General features: G+C 41.6%; 1 protein-coding gene across 1 annotated transcript in view; it reads right to left on the minus strand.

Moving 5' to 3' along the window:
• Window positions 1–312: 312 nt before the first annotated feature.
• FAT4 (FAT atypical cadherin 4) overlaps window positions 313–22,736 on the minus strand; it is a 130,258-nt gene continuing 107,834 nt past the window's right edge. The window contains 7 exon segments of the mRNA XM_033159708.1: window positions 313–2,266; window positions 6,476–6,737; window positions 9,461–9,681; window positions 10,367–10,491; window positions 14,713–14,892; window positions 16,468–16,553; window positions 19,661–19,968. Of these exon segments, the coding sequence (XP_033015599.1) occupies window positions 399–2,266; window positions 6,476–6,737; window positions 9,461–9,681; window positions 10,367–10,491; window positions 14,713–14,892; window positions 16,468–16,553; window positions 19,661–19,968 (3,050 nt within the window). The 3' untranslated portion in view covers window positions 313–398.

Here is a 22,736-nt window from a genome sequence, read left to right on the forward strand (position 1 = left end):
AACAACTTATTAAAATCGGATACAAACACGCTTTCCACAATAAACAGTCTTGGGTCCATATTTAGAACCAATCACTATTAATTTAAAAAATCACAAACCAAACATGGAATACAGAAAAATCTTTCCAAATGCTGCATGCCAAATACCTTGTTTGGAAATATAATGCATGCAGAGAGAAACAAATTCAACTGATTTCAATTAAATTAAACAAAAAAGATGTATTTGTCCTTTTCAGCAGCATAATAATGTTTTTTTTAAAATGTGTCCTAACTACTGGCCCTGGGTAAAAAAAAATTGTTGTTTTTTTTAGTTAAAAAATCTGCCCTTCTCTTATCTACAACGATAGAATGGCTCGAAAGTTTCGTGCTTTTGCATTTTGACAATGTCAGTATGGAGTTCTATACATACTGTTCAGCTTCCCCATCTTTGAGTTGTGTAGTACCATTTTTGCTCTCTTCACTTACATTTGTGGTTGCCTTTTCTGGAAGAGATGCCAGATCTTTAAAAACATCCACATAATGCCCAAATCCTGGGCCCCAGTTCAAAAGGTTGTCCCAGTTGAAATTCCCTCCTTGCTGCCCAAGTCTCAAAGGTGACGTACTCTCATGAACACTGGGTGCAGTTGCTTGTGCACCCACAGGCCCACCACCCTCTCCTCTTCGGCCTGGGTATCTCCTAGGCTTTAACCTAGCCCCGTAATTGTCTTCATCATCTGCATCTGATTCATTAACTTGAGATAATTTGGGCATTCTGGAGGTGTACACCATGGGCTTTTCCCTGTCATACTCCATCTCAGAACATGTAAAAGAGTCGTGGGAATCACTGTCAGATGATGATTCCGGTGCTGGAATGCCATCAGCTGGATTCCTTGTTCTGGACAGTGGCCTTCTGCAGTCCTCCTCAGAAGAAGACCTTCCATGGTCAGCGCTGCAGATGCTTGGATTTCTAGGACGCGGGGTGTTAAGCCTCTCCACCTCTTCAATGGAAAGGCCCACAGGAGGACCACTCTCCAGCGGAATCTGTCCTATGGGTTGCTTTAAGCGGCTTCCGGGCCTGGAACTATGAGTTACCATCATCTGAGGGCTCTTGCTTCTTCTCCCTAGTCGAGTGGGGTAGTTAAAAATGCCTGTCTGGCAGACATCATTGTGCATTTCCAAAGAGCTCCCTTCTCTTATGGAAAGATGCATGTCCCTTGCAGGGCTGTTTCTGTAGAAAGTTGACGATTTGGAAAACGGAGCAGGGCTGTGACGAGAAAGGTGGTTGGGTGTCGCACATGCAGAGTGACTTAAGGAACTGGTCCTTAGGCCTTGACCGTACGAAGGCTGGTATGTTAAGCTGCTGGCCCCCAGGGGCATAGGTGACTGCCTTGCAAACCCCAAAGGACTGTGCCTTTGGATGGAGAATTTCGGCGTGTGACTCCGGAACTGCTTATAGTGCTGAATGATGTCTGCGTCCGAAGGAGCTATGCTGCTTGCATTGTCAATGTCATAGTGCTCTATCTCAGTCTCAGGAGAAGCGAGAGGGGCACTGGGGATAGTTTCTGTGTTGTGCGGGATATCTGTCTCATCAAAGATGAGGTAAGGGTTTTCCCTCTCAATTATATCAGGCTTTGGGTTTCCTTCAGGCTGCTTCCTGATCGTCATATCATCGCCGTAGGGTGGGATGTTATCGGGGTCGTCAAAAGCGTCATTCTCACTCCCCTTCTTTTTCTTCTCCTTTGCTTTCTTCTCCTCTTTGGGTGCTTTGGCCTTCTTTCCCTTGCACTGATTGCACAGGATCAAGCTCAGCACCAGCAAGGCCAGCACAGTAGCACAGCTACCAACAATGGCAGGAACAGCCCAGAGGGGCAAGGAGAGCTCAGCTGGGTAAGTCTGTGGGACGCAGACATAGGCTCCATTCGCCTCTCCCTTGCACACTTTCCCATGGGCACACATGATGCCAAGGCAAGCCACCACTGTGTCACACGTTCTCCCAGTGTAAGATTCTGGGCAGATGCAGGTAAATCCAGACCTTTCTCCAGGTTCACAGCTCCCACCATTCTGGCAAGGGTTGGAGGCGCAGGCTCCGGGAAGCACACACTTGTACGTATACCACTGGTTAATGCACATCAATTCGCCCCCGCAGGGACTGCTGGCACAGATGTTGGGCCCCCGGCAGCCAATCTTCACAGAGGGGTCCGTTTTAGAGATGGTGGCGAGACTGTGCTTTCCGGTGAAGGGAAGACTTTCATCCCCATACTTAAAGTAGGCAATGCAGCCGTCAAAATCTAGGAAAACAGAAAGAAATAATAATAAGGATTTGGAAACTGAAGGAGCTTAGCTTGTTTAATGGAAGTTAACTTTCCCCTCTTCCTTCCCAGTTCTTTTTTTTCCCCTTTGCGTGTCATGTCCTTTTAGATTGTGACCATCTTAGTACTGATTTTTGAAAGCTGCTGAAGGGCAAGGTATAAATACTGTAAGCAAATAAATACTTTAATCAGAGGGAACGAGGAAGCAATATAACCAAGTATGAATGAAATGAGTGAATCCATTGGAGTTATCTACAACATAGCACAACAAAAGTACGGTACATGGCCAGTCCACCAAACATGCCATACTTTAAAAGCTTTATTCATGTCAGTGGCCGTTGGAAATAGAACCCAGTGCAGTAACCAGCACAGTGGCCTTTGTAAGAAAATGGATTCATATTTTTCAGAGGGTTGTATTATTATTATTATTATTATTATTATTATTATTATTATTAGTGCTTCACATCTGCACGTATTTGGAGTGTCATCATCAGGTTCAAAGCAGCAGTATTTACTACTAAAATATAAGGCCATCTTTACTTCCCTTTTGAGGTTTGAAATTGTCTTCACTTGGATATGCTGGAATGGGAAACGAGGAGGGAGACTCAAGTGTTTACATGTTGCCTACTGACTATCTGGTTCATAGCCCACGTGCTTAGAAATTGCGGATAAAATTCTACAATTGCTGATAAGTTCACTTATGAAACAAATTATTGGACAAAATATCATGGAGTGAGAACAGTTTAAATAATACAAATTAATTAAGCACTTTTGAAAGGTCACATTAATTATTCAAAGGCAGAGGTAAGCACACACATGGCTACTTGAATATAGGTTCTGTTGATTCAATGTGGCATATGGGTATAGAACTGCAGCCTCCACTCTCCCACTGAAGATCTCCTGTTGGACTCCATCACTCCCATTCGACGTAAAACTGATACATTTGAATGGCTCACGACTTTACTTTTGCTTTGTTGTACAGTTACACTACATTCCCCTCCTTTGCCCTCTAAAATTCCAGATAAGTTTATTTAGGATTGCATTATGGCCCAGAGTTCCAAACCTTTGCTACTATTTTGGCAACAGTCACCGAGTCTCTTCATGCACATTTTCTGTTGATGGTTGACTGCTTTCAGAAGCCAGAAAATAAAACCCATGAAAAGTACCCCCCACGGGCTTAAAAAAGGGCACTTGCAAATGGTCACATTTCTGTCAGCCGGTGACCGGATTTACATCTGAACTTGAAATTCAACTGGAGATTTCGTGACAGTAGCCGGAGAACATGAAAATGTATTGTGAACTACCGACCACCAATGAAATGTATTACTTCCACAACTCTCTCCCCCCCACCCCACCCCCATATCATGTTTCTGTGCATAACTGGAAAACAAAGGCATCAGGACTACAGTCCTTAAGCCACAACTAGAAATAGTGCAATGCACTTTAATGAGACTGCTGCAGACTAGTTGCTATTGAGACTGGTGTCTACATGTGAGTAAGCGCTACATTCTTGCAGGCTTACATTTTGCAAAATAAAACTTCTGCCTTTGTGGCATTCATTTGCATGACCATCATTTCGCTGTTTTAAGTCCTGTGTGCTCATTCATTGTAAGTGAGGAACACAGCATGGAGGGAATCCTTGTGGGACATAACAGAGCACTGCCCCCTTCTCCCTGCTCAAAACACGCATACCTAGGAATGGTAGCGGTGTGGCATGGCACCTATGCAAATACTACATCTGTACAAGCACATGCCTGTATGTGCGCACTATGATGTGGAGGACAAGGCTCTGTCACATGCTATGGGGATTAGCAGCCTGAAAAATTTCAAAAGGATAGGTGCTACGGCCAGGGACCTATGATGAATGGGAAAAACAGCTTCAGTATTGCATTCTGCTTAATCACAGAATCACAGAGTTGGATGGGACCCCAAGGTCATCTAGTACAACCTCCTGCAGTGTAGAATCTCAACTAGAGCCTTGGTTTCTAGACCCTTGATCACCCTCTTTGCACACATGGTTGATGGTTGGCTGCATGGGATTGTTTGTGTGGTGTGAGGGGGGTGTTTGTTGGGTTAAGTTAGCCATATTGAATCGTATGCTGCCGGTGGGTTCGTGTTGTTGTCTTGTTGGGCTGTATATATGATAAAGGGGAGCCATACCGGAGTGAAGAATTCCTCTTCTATTTCTCCCTGTTCAGTTTCGGTATATTTCTAGTAAGGCTGCCTTCCATACTACTTGATACCAGTGTTCCATGTTTATTCCTGAAGGTCCCTCCAGTGTCTGGCTATGATGTTTCTGGCTGCTGAGAGTAGGTGGGTTTTGAGCTCTTTGTACTGTGAGTAGCATTGCTATCTTGGAAGATGTTCATTAGGGCTACCTCTGGGGTGACTTCTAGTACCTGTTAAGTTATTTGCTTATTTCTTGTAGGACGTGCTGTCCAGAAGAGTTGGGTTTTGGGGCATTCCCACCACATGTGGAGGGATGTGCCTGTGGAGGTGCCAGCCTCTCCAGCGTTTGGTGAGGTTTCCTGCACATTTCAGTGCCAGTTTCTGTGGTGTTAGGTACTATCTGAGTTTCAGAGTGAATTCTTTTCTTTTGCTGAATGGATTTAAAGGGAGGTTTAGACCACATTCTGGTCCATTGGGTGGGGTCAATTTTGTAGCTGATGTCATCCATCCCATTGTTTTTGATTAAGTCAAGGGGGTTTGTGGGGCTTGGAGCACTGTTTTGTATATTGTGGATACTAGCTGAAGATTCTGATGCAGACTTTGTTGAATGAATTTTAGTTAGAAATGACATCTTCTGCAGACATAAAAAGGGGGAGAAACCTTTCATTTGGAGTTCTTCCTTTGAAGTTGAAAAATCAAATGTCAGTTGAATTACAAACCATTCTTTATTTACTTTTGAATCTATGAATAAAAACGAAATATTGCATCTCTGCATTTCAGAAGGTATTTCAAATAGCTCCAGGGAGCAGCAGTTTGATATAAAAAGGTGGTTACCATAGTATTATGGAGCAGGAAAAATGCCCATGATATATTTTCATTGGATTGTGTGTTTGCTCCATTAGTTGTATATCTCTAAAATTTGTTACATATTTAGTTTTGCTTTCCTGATTCTTCAGATATCCTGAACATAGGAGTTACACAGAATTTTATCCTCATTTCATAATCTTTGGCATTCACATGCGTGTAATCCAATATTAAGAAAACACTGTAGGAAAAAAATGGTTTTGGAGCATTCATCCCTAGTTCAGGCCAGACTCCTGTAACTTGTCAACGTCCACATCAGTCATTTTCGGTAAATGCTCCATTTCCTCCCCTCTTCCCATCACCTTTGGTCCTAGCAGACCTTCCTGTCAAACACATACTATGAATTTGACTTCATAATCAATATGCAGCAATAGGTCAGGAGCAGTAATGCCCTAAGTGTGATTTCATTCACACCACAGCTCATACCAAACGGAGGCAATTTGGATCTCGTTGTTTTCGTTGGATACGGTGAAAAATGTGAAGTGTGAATTACAACAGCAAGGTTTTCTATCTGGTGATAATCCTTTAAGTTAGATTCGTTTTATAAAAGAGCGCTCGCTGAAACATCACTCCTTACTGCTGAACTAGTCTGGGTGTCTGTATTTAAAAATCACTTGCATTAAAAAAATAAAAAATAAAAAGAATTCTAAGCATGAACGCTAACACCCGAACTGCTGATTTAATCTATAAATGTGACTGTTTCTGTTCATGTGTGGCTCTGATTTAGTTGATCCGAACAAGAGGTTGCAATCCCTGCAGCAGAGGCCATGACAAGCAAACAGCAAGTTGAGTGGAGCATTGTGCTACTAGGATTTTAAGTAGGCAGCAATGCCATTACAAGAGGAGTGCCAGGGCTAGTGCTATAGCAAGATGGTACCATTGCTCAGAGATTACGTGGGCACTGGGACTGATGCAACTGACCCTATGTGCTCTGGAACTACAGTTGTGCCATATGCATTGAAAAACTGGATCAATGATATATGGTTTAGGACACAGCTCCTTATCTAACCCTTAAATAGCCTAATCGATCCTGCAATCTTTCTGTGTTGCTAAACTCTGAAGCTTGCCCTGTTGGCTATTTATTACAAAACAATGCCTACCTAATGATACCCAACTATTTGTGATACTGCTCATATGTATGGCTTTCCGTCTTACCTGGATTGCTGCTTCTAGGGGCATGGTTAGGTGGGATTCCGCCAAGTGAAATCATAAGGACATTTAGTCCTCCAAAATCTTGTGTAATATGCAGGACGTCTCTACTGTAGGTCTTGTCGACTGTTAATACTGTGGAGCTCCCATTCTTTTCAACGAAGAAGGTATGCCAGTGGCCATCAGAAACATAAGCTTCAGGAATGCTGCGTTCCACCTTTCCACCAACTCCAGCATCAGAGATATACTGTACTTTGCCACCTTTGATCTACAAGGAAATATATATATGTATTTAAAAACCACAGAATTATAGAACTGTAGTGTCTGAAGGGACCTCAAGGGTCATCTAGTCCAACCCCCTGCAATGCAGGAATTCCAGCTGAAGAAAATGCCTGTCACACGTCACACTAAGTCAAAGGCTTGTGTGGCTCATAGTTTGTATGGAAAGAGCTAAACCACAAGGCTTGGTCAACATACTAAGCAAGCGATGGCTTAGCTTGACATGGTGCATCAGCAAAATGACCAAGGAGGAGTGAAGGGGCCACGATCTCCTCCTTTGGAGGCCACATGCTTGTGCTTTTGCACCAAGCCATAGTTGGGCTTCCCATGATGTGCAAACCAGGTCATAAAGAAATTGCATGTTTTGTGCAGCCTGACAGAAGTACAACAGAAACTGCAGTGATACAGGCTTAAACAGCCCCTGTGTATTTCCTTTTATCTTACAGGTACACATTAATCAGCTAAGAAGCACTGGCAAGAACATGTAAGATTTGATGGGATGCAGCTACTCCAACCTTCGTAAAGTTTATACATATATAAAAGGTAAAGGGACCCCTGGCCGAGGGAGCCGATGTTTGTCCGTAAACAGTTTTCTCGGGTCATGTGGCCAACATGACTAAGCCGCTTCTGGCGAAACCAGAGCAGTGCACGGAAACACTGTTTACCTTCCAGCCGGAGCGGTACCTATTTATCTACTTGCACTTTGACATGCTTTTGAACTGCTATGTTGGCAGGAGCAGGGACCGAGCAACAGGAGCTCACCCCATCGCGGGGATTTGAACCGCCGACCTTCCGATCGGAAAGCCCTTGGCTCAGTGGTTTACACCAGAGCACCACCAGCGTCCCATTATCTGTCACCCATAGGTGACAGATAAGAGGCACCCGTCTCTTGGGCTGAAAGCGTGATTCCACAGCTTTCACAACCATGCTAGCAGTTTACACGGAGTCACTCCTTACAGACAGCATATGACTCTCAGAAAACTAAACCATACATTTTAAATTTGCCTTCTGTACACAAGGCAACATGAACAAAAACTGCTGAGGATGCAGGACTGTAGCCACATAGACTTTTGGGCTCTCTTGTTACAAACAGCCTTCACAACAGCCTGTGTTGGTCAAAGGCTGTGGTTTCTTGATGTTTGGCTGAGAGGTGCTGGGGTCTTTGCCTTGCCACCTGACTGAGTGGAAATGCATTCTGCACAGCTGTGGAATAGCAGAGCAGGACTCCATATGTACAGTGTTCCAGGTAGCCAAATAAAGGCCACTGGTGCATGAGCTTATTCAATTGGCTCCCCATCCACTTCTTGTGATGTCTCCATTTTTTGCCTCCCGTGCCACACTGTGGGAAAAGGTTTGACCTCTGCCCTTGTAGGCTTTCTATAGTGATGGTATCCACTGACCAAGAAAATGCAAATAAAAGCCCATGTTGCTATTGTCTGCTTAAAGAAAAAAGCAGAAGTAATTGCAAATTATGTAATAATATCCTGATAACTTGCTAGTGCAAGCTTTTGCATTGGAAAATATGGGTACCTCGCAGAGACTGAGAAGCCAGATACAACTGATAAATTAATGCTGGCTGAAGCACAGAATTGTGGTCTTACACTGGAGAGACTTATAGGCTAGGGAGAAAATGGAAATAATTAAAGGAGTCATGAAAACTTGGATCTTGTAACCATCCAAGAGGTTTGCCAGCACGACGGTTTCAGTCATTTAGCGTTAGGACTAAATTGACAGAGTCAGCCCTAAGAATTGACTCCACTGCTTTCTCCTTTTCCCTATATAGTAATAGTGACGTTCACATGCTACATTAAGAGAATATGCAATCTGTGTACCTATGTACACAGATACTTGAGCTGTACAATTAATTCACATGCACCACTCAAGGTGTGCACAGCCTCTAGGCCCAGGTGCACAACAGTTGCACAAGCGTACACCATTTCACACAAACACTTGCAAATGTGTAGAAATATCTTGTACCTATTCAGTGCAATGTGGGAACAAGCCAAATGATCCTTCAGCATCCTTGTGGGAGCCAGTTGTAACCGTGGCTTGAATGAAGCCAAAGAAATGTACAGTGCAATCGTATATATGTCTGGTACAAGTAAACCCCACTCAGTTCAATGGTGCTTCCTTTCATCTAAGTGTATCTGTCAGGAGTGGGGAACCACTGGCCCTTCAGATGGTATTAGACTCCAACTTCCAATACCTCTGTCCATTGGTCATGTTGGTTATGGCTGATGGACATTGGAGTCTATAACATCTGGGAGGCCACAGGTTCCCCACCTGTGATCAATAGGATTGCAGCTGGTTAAAACCAAGGACTTTGCCTTAATTGATCTGAGGACTGAGTTGTGTGTGCTACTATGCCTTTAAAAAATCCAAGAGTTCTAAATCTGAGCTTGGTGGTCACATTTTATAGGAGGTCTGAATGAGGAGGGAAAAGTTAATCGGAGAAAAGATTTCACTCTAGCGTGCAATGTTTCATTAAGAACATATGCAACAAACATTCTTCCGGCTGCCATTCAAATAGTCAGTACTTGGAGTCTAGACAAAGCTGATTAGAAGCAAAATCATTCAGCCCTTTTGATAGCTGGAGTTGTGCCCAGCACTAGTCAACGCTCTGGTATTTCTGAAGTAAAAGACTGGGGCAAATTCAGGAGAAATGAAGACCACTTCATAGCAAGCTGCCCAATCAAATCCACTCGGCCTTACCTTCACAGTAGTATAATTGCTGCTTTCCTGGATGTGAATTAAAACTCCGCTTTTACTCCTTGTCCTGAATTTGACTTCTATACTCTCCATACTACTCTGAGGCTCCAAAATGGTGTTGTCGATGCTACGTCTCATCATGTATTCCCATTTCCTTTTCTGGCTTATGTGGTAGTCAAGGCGACCTTTGCCTTCTAATGACAAGGCAGTATCAGCCGTAACATCTAGAATAAAAAAGTAAAGTCAATTTTGGTTTCTCATTTTTAAGAAGTGTGCATGCACACGAAAGCTCATACCAAGAACAAACTTAGTTGGTCTCTAATGTGCTACTGGAAGGATTTTTTTTTATTTTTTATTTTGTTTCAATCTTAAGTTCAGTTATCCAACATTTTTAAAGCCCTCATAAAAAGCAATTAGCAATTTTCTTCTAATTCTGCACATTTTTGTATGCAAGTTACACTATTGTCCATGGGTTGTTTTTTTTTCAAAGTCCTCCCCCCCTGAATCGACCATGTTGAGAAAATGTGTCTGGTTTTTAATTGGTTATAAACACAAGCTTCCTTTCCAACGATTTCCCAATTCCATTCTATTTCATACCCAACAGGCTTCAAGTGAAAACAAAAACAACCCTAGTTGCAATTAAGAATTAAAAAATATATTAAGGCAATAGAAAGTGGCTGGCTGGGTTTAATAGATGGATTTCTACTTTTTAAATGTGTTTCTGTTACAATTTGCTGATCCCTTGTGGAGTTGGCCAGCATGATATTTTGCTTCATAATTACTGTTATAATGAATTCAATCATTACATATTTCTTCCATGTGCAAAGCAGAAAACACAAAGAAGTTTATGGGAGATGTAAATGTAGGTTAAAAGCAGAAGGGGTGGGGGCAAAGAAACACTCTGTTTACATTTTTCACAGTGTTTTCCAGTCAGTCCTTCTTTGCAGAGACACTGCTGCCAAGACCACTGATCCACACAAGTGCCACCATGTTGGCAAGGGTTAATAGCACAAGTTCCTTCCAGCCTAGGACACCTGAACAAGCAAAAATAAAATAAAATAAATAACGATAGTTTCATTGCTTGCTTTTTTCTTAAATTCTTCCCACCCCAGAGACCAAGACACCACACATGATCTCCCCTTTCTTTCTCCATAATAGCCCTGTGAGACAGTGGGTCATTCATGCTGACCCATTGAGCTTCTTTGCTGAGAAGGCGTTAGAACCAGAAATGATAAACATTTCTTTTTTTCATTTCATGTGTCTAGCAGCATCAAACGTGAAGAGGTAGAGCCACCCTCTCAATACTAATATCTCTGCTCCTTACCTGGACTGAGCTTGGGTGGGGCAGTGACAAGTTTGGAGCCACACAGTTGCACTGTCAGGGATGCCAAATTTACAATGGTCCTCCTGTTGGTGAAATCCAACTGCACTGTCACCCCACCCCGTTCAGGCGAGCAGCAAAAACACTGCTGTCAGAAGAGCAGCTCTACTGCTCTATCCAACAGGCAAAGGTAAGGTAAAGGACCCCTGGACTGTTAAGTCCTGTCAAAGGCGAGGGAGCTTCCAGGCCGAGGGAGCCGGTGTTTGTCCACAGACAGCTTTCTGGGTCAAGTGACCAGCATGACTAAACCGCTTCTGGCGCAACCAAACACCGTGATGGAAAGCAAAATGCACAGAAGCGCCATTTACCTTCCTGCCACAGTGGTACCTATTTATCTACTTGCACTGGCGTGCTTTCAAGCTGCTAGGTTGGCAGAAGTTGGGACAGAGCTACAGGAGCTCATTCTGTCACAGGGATTCGAATTGCCAACCTTCTGATTGGCAAGCCCAAGAGGCTCAGTGGTTTAGACCACAGCGCCACCCGCATCCCACCTTTACCAAGAGTTTTTTTCCATTGACACCCACGATGCTTCATTGATATGCCACATATCTTTTGGGCTAACCTGCTGTCCCTGAGAGCAAGCTGTGCCAAGGGGAGAGGATAGCTCAGTGGTGATATCCTGGAAACCACATTAGGGGAGAGGTCTTGTGTTTGGATCCTGCTTGCAAGCTTCCCACAGGCATTTGGTTGGCTGCTGTGAGAACTGGATGCTGGATTAGAGGGGCCGTTGGCCTGATCCGGCAGACTCTTCTTATGTTTTCACACAGAGGGAGGAAGGAAGGAAGGGTAAAAAACACCAGGGGCCAAGCACTGGGGCTGAGCAACAATGCCAGGATATTGAGAGAGGCTGTGCCCTCTGAGCTGTCATGCAGTCTATTTCTGTCTTATGACAAGAGTTCACGCTCTGTATCCTTCATGAAGATTGTGGTGGACAGTGGCTTGTCACCTTAATGTAGGGCAAGAAAGAATGACTTCCTGTTGGCCATTCTTGGCTGTGTTTTTGTCAAGTCTTTACTACTTCATTTACTCTCTCTCTTCCAAACAAGGTGGCTAGGAATATAAGCTAGGAGGGGACGTATTTGGATTGATGCCTATATTTTAATTTGAAATTAAATTTCAGGATAAATTCGTGTGTTTATAAAATGCAACCCTGCTTCAAAAACCAACACCCCCCCCCAACATTCCTCACACCCTCAAGTAGGAATGGGCACAGCTACTTGAAGAAACATAAACCCTTTAACTCAAGTCACACCGTCTCAACCATACATCATCCCAACACCTTTCTCTGAAGTGTGAAGTTAAAATGCTGCAAAAAGTTCACTGCTTCCTGCCTTTAATATTGCAAGTATGAGGAAGCTGCTTTCCGTTGAGGGATTGTTGACTTTCACCCATGAGACTGGTCCTTTTGCAGCCCAAGCTGGAGTAAGTCCCACTGTATATTCGATGAAGTGTGCACCCAAGTGAAAAGTGCACAGAATGGTAACAAATGCTATCCCTGAACAAGAGGGACTCATAGTAAAACATTTTCCAAGTAACTACGGTAATGTGTAAAGGAAACCAGACTAAAACTTTTCAAAATGAAAAATGTAGCCCTGTTTTTTCCTTTTTCTTAAAAAAAGGATAAACCCCACTTCTGACATATCTTAATTTTAAAATACTACTCCTTCATTTTAACTTTTAATGATGAAATACACATTTCATCATAGATATTACTATATTCTACCTACCGGTATGTTTTAGTGTGTGGCAGGGCAGCCACGCTAGGGCTCATCCCCTTGTTCTGTATTTTGATTATATTGTGTCTTCTCATTGTTCCACAGCTATGCCTTGTGAAACCCTGACCTTACCAGCTGAATTGGATCTTATCAAATGCTCAGAAAATCTCAACAGAGGTTTTGCTTACTGAGCTTCCAATTCAGTGGGTAAGATCAGATGATCCCAAGGCACAGCCGTGGAAAAACAAGAAAAGCTCTAGACCCATGGGGGAATGAATCAGTACACAATCCAATCGAAATAGATGGCAAGAGAAAGTGTGAAGAAGCCCTTAGTGTGTTTCAGCCAAAGACTCTGATGGCACCTTATGCCATGATACATCTGCCAGTCTTTAAGGTGCCATGAAACTCTCTGTTGTTTTTAAGCCAGCTTTTAGTTATTCATTAAATATCACATTTACCAACGTCCGCCTGGCAGGATGTGACTGTTCCTGAATTTTTCTCTTATGTTGCTTAAAATCAAGTAAAATTGCTTCGTGAGAATATTATGCTTGATTATCCAGATAGACAAAATGACGCCCCCCCCCCCAATCTTCAGTTTTATAGCTTCATACTTGACACTGGCCACTTGTGAACCTCTGGGTCCCAGCAGCGCATGTTAACACTGAGACACAAAAGAGATTCCACAGCCATTTAGTTGCAATAACCGCATTTCACACAGCCTGAAAATATAATGCGGAAAGTAACCAGAGTGGAATAAACTTGAACTGTCCATTGAATTTAGAGCAGTATGATTTTTACTTTACTGTCTGCCAAGTCAATCTGAAAGGAAGCCTGAAACCACTTTTCTCTGTGCAACTGTCCAAGACATTAAATAAAGAATCCTGGTGGACAAGAGATAAAAAAATAAAAACAACAACAATATATACATCTATCCTTCACTGGTGAAGGTCCAATGTTTGGCTGTCTGTGAAATTGTAATTGATGTTGACCTCTGTGCTACAGAGCTTCAGGAAATCTTATGCCACAAGCTGAGACCATGAAAAGCAGAGGGATGAGCTAACCACTCAGGACATCCTCTTATTCCACCCCTAAGTTCAAACAGTGAGATGGAAGAAACAACAGGTTCAGTTAATCAATCATTTTGAAGCAGTGTTCACGGGGGGAGATGGTACAGAGAACTGCCTTGACACCTGAGAGGAAAAGTGAGATAACAGATACTTGGACCATATGGAGGGCGTTTAATGCACTGGATCTTAACAATGCAGACAAATGTTAAAGAATGGTGCTTTTCTGGATCTAGAACATCTGCTGGTGGACATTATAGCATACTGTTGCTGATCTGTATGTCTGTTCATAGGAAAGGTGCCTTCTTATGAGTCATAAGAACACTAAGAAGAGTCCTACTGGATCAGACCAAAGGGCTATCCAGTCCAGCATTTTCACAGTGACCAACTAGAGGTCTATGGGAAGCGCACAAGCATAACATGAACAAGATAGCCCTCTCCCCAGTAAGCAGTATACAGAAGCACACCTCCCCCGATCCCAGAGGAAGTGTAGCCACCATCATGACTACCCATTGATGGCCTTCTATTCAGCCCATTGCTCCACCAAGCTCAGGATTATCTGCACTAATTGGCAGTGGCTCTTCAAGTTTTCATTGGTGGCCATTCTCAGCTCTACCTAGAGGTATCAACAATGGAACCTGGGACCTTCTGCATGCAAACATGTGCTCTGCTGCGGAGCTTACACCCTTCAACTCTTTCATCACCTTTGTGTATGTCAGACTTTGCTGACTTCTCTTCCTAGTGGTGCTTATATGTATTGTTATGCATGATGGGCCCCTTACATCACGCATAACAATACATATATTCTCATATGCTTTGTAATATGGATGGAGAACTATCCATGCAGTGTGGTGCAAATAAAGAGAACCCTCAGATTTCTCTAGTCAAATGCACATCTCAACAGAGAAGGAGCATTTGGCCTATGACACAATTTGCAACCCAGCAAGAGAATCAGCATGTAGGCGCTGTCTCCTCGTGCACATTTCCCTTGCTGTATCAGAGCATTCATGTGTAACATACGTGAATTTTCAGACACGTGAGGATCACAAAACAGAATTAGTCAATTGTTATTCTGATATTACGTAAAACACATACTGATCCAATATTCCTTCAGCTGACAAAGCCTGGCTGGGTTCCAAGGGACGTCCATTGACTGCAAATTCCATTATGCAACCAACAAAATCGTGACTTTCCAGTTGTCCCTTCCTTTGAAGTATTGGCTCTAGGGATCTGATACCTCCAATGGTGACTCTGTTTGGCTGCACGTCTAGAGTCCTGAGGGTGGGGGAGACAAAGAACAAACAATGAACTCAGAGGGACTTACTTTTGAGTAACAATAGGATCCCAGTATAAGGCTGCAATCCTCTAACTAAGAGTAAATTCTCCATAAGTCAGTGGAACTTACTTCTGAGTAGGCATGTTTGAGATAGCACAATTGCTTTGGTACAATCAGAAGTCTCAATTTGACAACTCCGCATGTTGTACCGCTGCAAAGCCCTTCACATGCCTTATACAGAAAGCACCATATATGATGCACATTGAACAGATTATTGTTCCTGAGGGTAGGGGGGGCAGGAAAAGACCTTGTAATGACATCTGGGTCTGGGCAATATGAGCTAAGCCAGGCATAGGCAAACTTGGCCCTCCAGATGTTTTGGGACTACAACTCCCATCATCCCTGACCACTGGTCCTGTTAGCTAGGGATGATGGGAGTTGTAGTCCCAAAACTTCTGGAGGGCTGAGTTTGTCTATGCCTGAGCTAAGCAATATGCAGAGTGTAACTAAACATGAGGATGCCATTGCAGTCCTCTGTTTTTTATAAGATGTAGCTCCACCATAAGTGGCTATTGGCCTGACCATACTGTATGTGATGTAAAAGCCTAGTGCGGCTTATAGCTAAGTCACTGGACCTCTTTACATGTTGCTCACAATGAAAAGGGTATGGATGGTTAAGGGGTATGGAACTGTGTGTTTTGCTCTGCTCCCCTAGTTAACCTTAACCTGCCATGCTCACCATAATATATGTAGCGGTGGGCCAATTCCACACATGGAGGCTCCCGGAGTTATGGAGAACCCTGTTCTGCAATCATGTGGGGAGCCTTCATGGATAGAGCAGGCTCCCCACTGCATGGGGGAAATGATGAGGGGGGGAGGTGCCATGCAATTTAGGATTGGGGCTAAATACATTGCCCAAAAGCTCTTGTCAACACAAGTATAGTGTTGTTAGGCTTTGCAAACAAATCTGTTTTGCTTTTGAATGAAACCGTGAACTTTTACTTTTTTAAACCAGTTTTGGATCAGAGTCTAGTAGGGAACTGGAGGGACAGACTAATTCGACTTGATTATTTCTCATATAAGCCATTTTTGAAAATTGACAAAACCTCTGTCACCAAAAGCATGAATCTCTCTTTGTTCTTAGATCAAAGTGTTCACCTGAAAGTTAGTGAGTCATACATCCATTTCATCTCTTTAATATATTGGTGTGTGTGTGTGTGTGTGTGTGTGTTGCTAGTAAACCTCATTGCGGCTTACTGAAATTTGATAGCTTGTTTTACATTGTCGGTAGCTGCATAACATGGATGCTGATGTCATCACAGCCAATTTCTCACTGAATGCTTCTTCTAATTATTCTCTTTTATATTCAGAAACTAGGGAGGTAGAAAAGATCGCAGTGATATCTCTTCAGTAGCTTAATTGACTCAGCTGAGGCCCAGCCTGTGAACTAAAGATACATTAAATCCCATAGAATCAATAGGCCTCCTTCTGCAGAAAGGCTTCTTTTATTCTTTGCAGGCCAGGCGGTGTCTATTGAGCATAATCACCAAAGGATAAAATGAAAGGTTCTTTACCAGTCGCTAGATGAAGCCACATTGCTAACAGTGCAGTAGCCAGGTTCCTGTTCCTCTGAGCAGGAGTCCACGGTCAAGGACGCTGCCTGAAAAAAATCGCACTAAGATGATCATTTACGCATACCAACCCATCAAGTTTAGATTACATGGAGTACTAAACATATTTAGGGGTGAAACAATTATATTGTGGCTTAGGCTTTCGAAGTATATCTTTATGCACTGGAGGGGGACGGATACTTATAGGTAAATGAACTCTGGTTGTCAGCTGCAACTTTCATATTACAGACATAAGCACAGCTTTGCTCCTAGAAAACTAAGGAAGAATTTGGAAGGTGGGGGGGAACCACGGCACTTAAATCTATGTATGTTGGCAGCATAGATACCATGGTGCTGTTAGATAAAGTTGTGTTCCTGGAGCGCTGAAGTGAGTTTTGGAGGTTTGTAAGTTTTGAATCAGAGGAGGTTAAAATGATGCCCATATCTTGCCCCTTCTGTGGCTAATAGTAGCTTGCTGTGGGGAGGGTGGGATTTATGTCTGGGACTTGGATTAGGGTCAGTGGTTGAATGCTCTTCCCCTACTCCATGACAGAAATGCAAAATGGATGGGTCCGGGCTCTAGTATTTTGAGAGAATGAAAAGAAACATTTCTCTCACCACTCTCTCCGCAGCATGGATAATTTTACACACCTCTATCCTGTACTTGCCTTTTTTCAAAATGGAAAAGCCACAAAAGCAAGGGAGGTCTGTACAGGAATTTCTATCAATTTATAGATTGCTATATATTCTGAGATGGCAGAGCCATCTGAAGGAAGAGTTATTTCAAACAGTATTTTACTTGGATCTGATTTCATACAATTCAACTTTCTAATGATAGTCAAATGTTCCTGCTTGGTGACTTTAGCAGTTAATTTGCTACTGTTACCTCTTTAGTTATAAGAGTTTCTACTGTGTCACTTTGCTATATCTCAAACCTGACAAGTTAATGCTTTTACCAGCTCTACATAAAAATTCTGTAGTCCTGTAGGAAACGACAGATTTTAAATCCAGTTGAGTTGTTTTATACCCTTTTGACATGCAGAATGCCCCCCCAGCAGAAATACTTTAGATAAAGGTGGTTCCGCCTTCACATTTTGGGTTTGTAAACACAGGGAGAAGGAAAAGTTCAAGTCTGGAGATGAAATTATTGTAGAGGCCTATTAAATAGTTCATCACATCTGTTATGAAATCTCCTTTGCTGATTTAAAGACATTTCAACTTGAATATTATTGCTACCTGGCTTAATTTAAAAATGGATTCAGTAGGCGGCGCCTAGCTGAATAGCTACATAAGTGCAATGATATTTCGCTGCACTATGTAACTTCCATTACTTCTCCTTCCCCTATCCCCTAAATCTGCTCCAGGGGTTCCAGAAGCCTCTGCAGCAGATTCGGGGGTACATGTGCATGTGTATGCGGTAAGGAGAAAGGATGGAGCAGGGAAATTACATTGCACAGCTAGACGTTGTTGTGCTATCCAATGAATTCACCCAATGAATTCACATTTAATTAATTCCAACTGTGTGACTGTGGGAAAAGCAATTTCATTAATATTTGCCTTGATTTCCCCACCACTAAAATAGGATAGTTTCTACTAAAATACTAAAAAAAAAAAAAACCACGAAAATTGTAGGCTTGTTGAGGTCTGCTTTGAATTTTCCAGATAATCTCAACGATTATTGGCAGGTACCAACATTGCAGCTGACACAGCATCCTGTACTGGAAATCATGGAGTCCTCAAAGAATCTGTCGCTGGAGAAAAATATTTCCTCCTTAGAGAACTGTTTTTCTCATACTGCTTGACATTTAATCTCTCTACTCCTCAATCAGACCATTTGGGAGATGCTACAAATCTTTGACGGTATGAATCACTATGCAGCATGGGAGATATATTTCAATGGGTTAAAAATAAAACAAAAAAATGTGTCTTAGTCACTGAACAGGGCATTTTTCTTGACGATAATAAGTACTCAGTGATTTGAAAACAGAAATGATGGCCGCTTCTTTCTAGATGATTAAATTTCCAAAGGTGTTTTTGTGGGAATTATACTGTATCAGCATATATAAGATAGCATGGAGTTGTTCCATTTCACAGTTCCTTTAGTGTTTTTCATACTTGCTTTCCTCTCCATCTGTCTCCTGTATTTTATATTGAAAATGTTGCTACTTAATTTAGGAAATAATACTTGTATAGTTTGCTCTTGCCATGTGTATGCATGATGGTGCACATTGACAAACAGGCAATCTTTTTAATTTGCTCCACCCTTCATGTGTTACGGTGTGAGAAATTGCACTAACATAGTTGACAGAGAGATCCTGACTCGGCTGTTTGCATTTAGCAAATCTAAGTTTTCATTTGCTCCCATTCCCTCCAGTTAATGGAAAACTCTGGAATGCTTAGTTTCAATATTGCTTCCCCTTAATTTAAAGTCAGAGAGATCTTTCATTATTATTATTTTAAAAAGTAAATGCATCTGCTCTTAGTCTTACCCTTAATAATACATAGTGGCCCGTTACAATACAAACTTGTCCACTGGTGCTTAGCAATGGAGAAGGTAAGGTGGTGGCAGCAAAAGATTTGGAGGGAGGTACATTGTCTAATATAAGGCAATTTTCTATATAGCAGAACTGGGTAGTTACCATCCACAAAGAAAACTCTGTTTCACACTTTGCAATAATTTCAGAACATTTGCAGAATGAACAAAATTTGATCAAATCTGTTCAAAAACAACATGCATGGCAATTACATAGCTTTCATTTACAAAGGGTTTTGTTCTTGCATCATTCCAAACATTAAATCTGCCTCTTAATTAGTCTTCAGTGCTTATTCTTCCTATAGTCTGCACCAATTAATTAGATCTGGATAGTCATTAATTCCCTTCATTAATCAACCTCACATTTAGAGAGCGTCCTTTGAAGAAGCCATTTAAATGCTTCAGGGTAATTTTATGGAACAAAAAAGCTTTTGTGTTTTTTTAAAAGAAGTTTTTGCAAAAAACAACAACAACAACAAAAAACCCAACAACCATCCATTTGTACTTTCTTAAAAGCTGGAACTGAGTGAAGCTGCTTCTTTTTTATTATTATTATTATTATTATTATTATTATTATTATTATTATTATTATTATTATTATTATTTCTGTAAAGCAATGCTTACCATTCCAGCCCTCCGGGCAATAACAGTGTGGAACTGTCCATCAGACACCTTCTTTGCTGTGGTGAGTTTGTAAGTGCCACTGCCAAGGTTATATGAGAATCTCAGCCTCTCCTCTGTTATTTCCAGGGCCAGGAATTCTGCCCGATCACCAGTCTGGTTGTCATAATTATATAACAGAAGGGCATTGCTTTGGATGGTGGCAAACTTGATGTAGATATAATTGTTGTTTGGATCCATACTGGGGAATTCCATGTAAGACAGTTCTTCAAATCCATAGCTATTTACTTCACAATGCTTTCCAAAAACTCCTGTGAAAATAAAAATGTAACAATGATCAAGAACTGCAGAAGCACTCTAAAATATAATTATTTTAGGGGGTGGCAATCCTGTTGCAAGATCTGTTGGGATGAGAAGCTCAGAATGCGGCAGATCTTCAGCTCAACCAGCTGATTCATGGCTCAGCCAGTGCTAAGTACCCAACACCAGCTTAGCCAAAGATATTAACTGAAGCCAGTGTAAATTCACCCAAAGGGGTGGGACAGGGTGTGGCCAGAGAGGGGGGAACTAAAGCTGGCTACTGTTACCAGGCAACCTGGCAAAAAACATTATTTTAAAGGCTTCTTTTCCCTCTGCCCGGCTTAGGCCAAGCAGCAAAAGCAACCCCACTGCTGAGCAGGGATTGGATCTGGTGTCACTTTATGCCATCTTAATTGACACCAGCTTGCTTTTTTGCAACTTCTTGTATGACTGCTCTCTTGTTGAAGAAGCTATCAAAAATGAAGATACTGGGTGCAAGCCAACCAAGTTAACACATTTAGGTGCCATCTATTTCAATGGATAAATCATGCATTTATAAATATTCTAATAGGACTAAAATTGGCAAATTTCTGCATCATCACTATCATTTTTATGCCATTCCGTGTGGCATAAATATACATTGGGAGTGATCATTTATGTGTTAAAGACATGTGGTCTACATATTTTTTAACCTCCAACAAAGACCTGTTTACAAAGACTCTTTATTACCACTCTGGTTCACGTTAACACTTAATGTTTTAATGTATGTGTCACTTTTTCTGCTTTCTTTTTTAAAAAGTGTTGTTATTTATGGCATTTTTAAAAAGGGTTTCTATTGTTAGTAGCCTTGGGTGCTGTATCTTTAGCACAGGATATAACTATTCAAATATAATGTAAAATAAAATAAAATTCTAAAGCAAAATATTTGCAGTAGCTTCAATTGTTTCAAGCACCAATAAAATATTTTTGGTTGTAGCCAGTGAAGTTGTCTAGTTAGTGCAAGGATTTCTATTTGAGCAATTGAACTTCCCATGCCAGATCTGCTGAAGAATGTTGGGGTAACCCCCAGAACAGATTTTTGGGGAAAGTGGGTGGACGAGAGGCAAATAGGAACCCTTGTGCTCATGGGGTGACTTTGATGGACATAACACTTCCCTTCTAAATGTGTTAAAATATCTCTTCACGTGTTGCAAAAGTGGAAATGGCCTTTGTGACCTGTATTAACACATACATAATGTCATTTAGATAAACAATATTATCTTGCCCTTTGGTATTCCATATGCCATACTACATGTTCCCTGTTATATATTATTTACTTTCAAAACCAAATTTAGTCCATTAGTCAATGCATCTGAATGCATTTCCCTCCTTCTACCTACTTTTGCTTCCTTTTTTAAATTTGTGCTGCTCCTGTTTCCCTTGTTTTAATTCATATTTCATTTCAAAACTAGCCAATAAAACCACCCCCTTTGCTACCAGCATTTTCTTGCTATGCCAAATAATATGGAATAAAAATAAAATCCAATATGGAACCAATGACAGTTGCATTCCTCCTTGATTTTGGCAGAACACCATCTAGTATTCTTTAGATCAAGTCAACATACAATGCATTTTGAAGAGTACATACAGTATTTTTCTTTGTTGTTAACTGCTTTCAAACATGCAGGCACTACATTCCATCCATATTGTATTTCTTCGAAATAAGAATGCTTTTGTAATAATATTTTTTTATAAAATACTTGCCTGCGGTCTTTTTAGAGTTTTAAAATGTATGATGTTAACTATATTTTTGTAAAATGGCAAAGACCTTTTTTTGCATCCTGCTCCTGACTGGCTCATTAATTTCTGAAGTTGGAAAAGAATGTAGGCAAGTAGGAAACAAAGAGAAAGGGAAAGAACTAGATTGCAGGGCAGGATGGGATTGAGTGGAGTCTGAGATGGAGAGGGAGGGAGAAAGAGCAGAATTAGGATCAGGAAGAAATCAGATCTGAAGTAAGGGTTGGGAGAAGTAGAATTGGAATATAGGAACCGGGTTGGATTACAGATGGTAAAACATGTCAATTTTGGTTTCTCATTTTTCCAGTCTTAAATTCAGTTCTCCACAGTAGTTTGCAAAATTCAATATCACTATAGTGATTCCACCCAATATACACATTTTTGTATGCAATTTTGCTTAATACACACATTTTGCAAGGCATTTTCCCTAATATAATGAATGCATTTGTGAATGTTTTCACCAATGCATGCATTTATGGACGTTTTTCACCTAACATATGCATTTTTGTTCATATTACTTGCAATAGTGGTGTTGATGCTCCCACTGCTGCTTCTGCTTTTCAGTACCCACTGCCTTGGCCCTCTTGGTAACTGGCAATGGCATTTGGCATTGGGAAGCCAGATGAGGTAAATGCTTCACCCATGGCACATTGTTAAATGTTAGTGATTGTTAGGCTGGAGGACAACATTGCAAAATTCACAAAAGTGTGAATTTTGAAGGATTACCACATTTCAGTCCACATATTGTTTCAGGAAGTGTAAATTAGATATTGATGGGTGAACTGAACCACATTTCTCTTCCATTCCTAGCTTAGGGCTGGGAGAATTGGAATTGGACATTAAAATGGAATAGGACTGGGGAGCATCAGGGAAGAAGAATTAGCTCCTTCATTGTCCCAGCTCCTTCCTGTAAAGAAGTATCACCTCTTTCTTTCCTTGCTAGAATGCTTCCTTTAGCAATGAAGAAGGGAATCTTTTGGAAGACATTCCCTGTCAAGTATCA

The sequence above is a fragment of the Lacerta agilis genome, chromosome 9 (assembly GCF_009819535.1).
Source record: "Lacerta agilis isolate rLacAgi1 chromosome 9, rLacAgi1.pri, whole genome shotgun sequence".
Classification (NCBI taxonomy): domain Eukaryota; kingdom Metazoa; phylum Chordata; class Lepidosauria; order Squamata; family Lacertidae; genus Lacerta; species Lacerta agilis.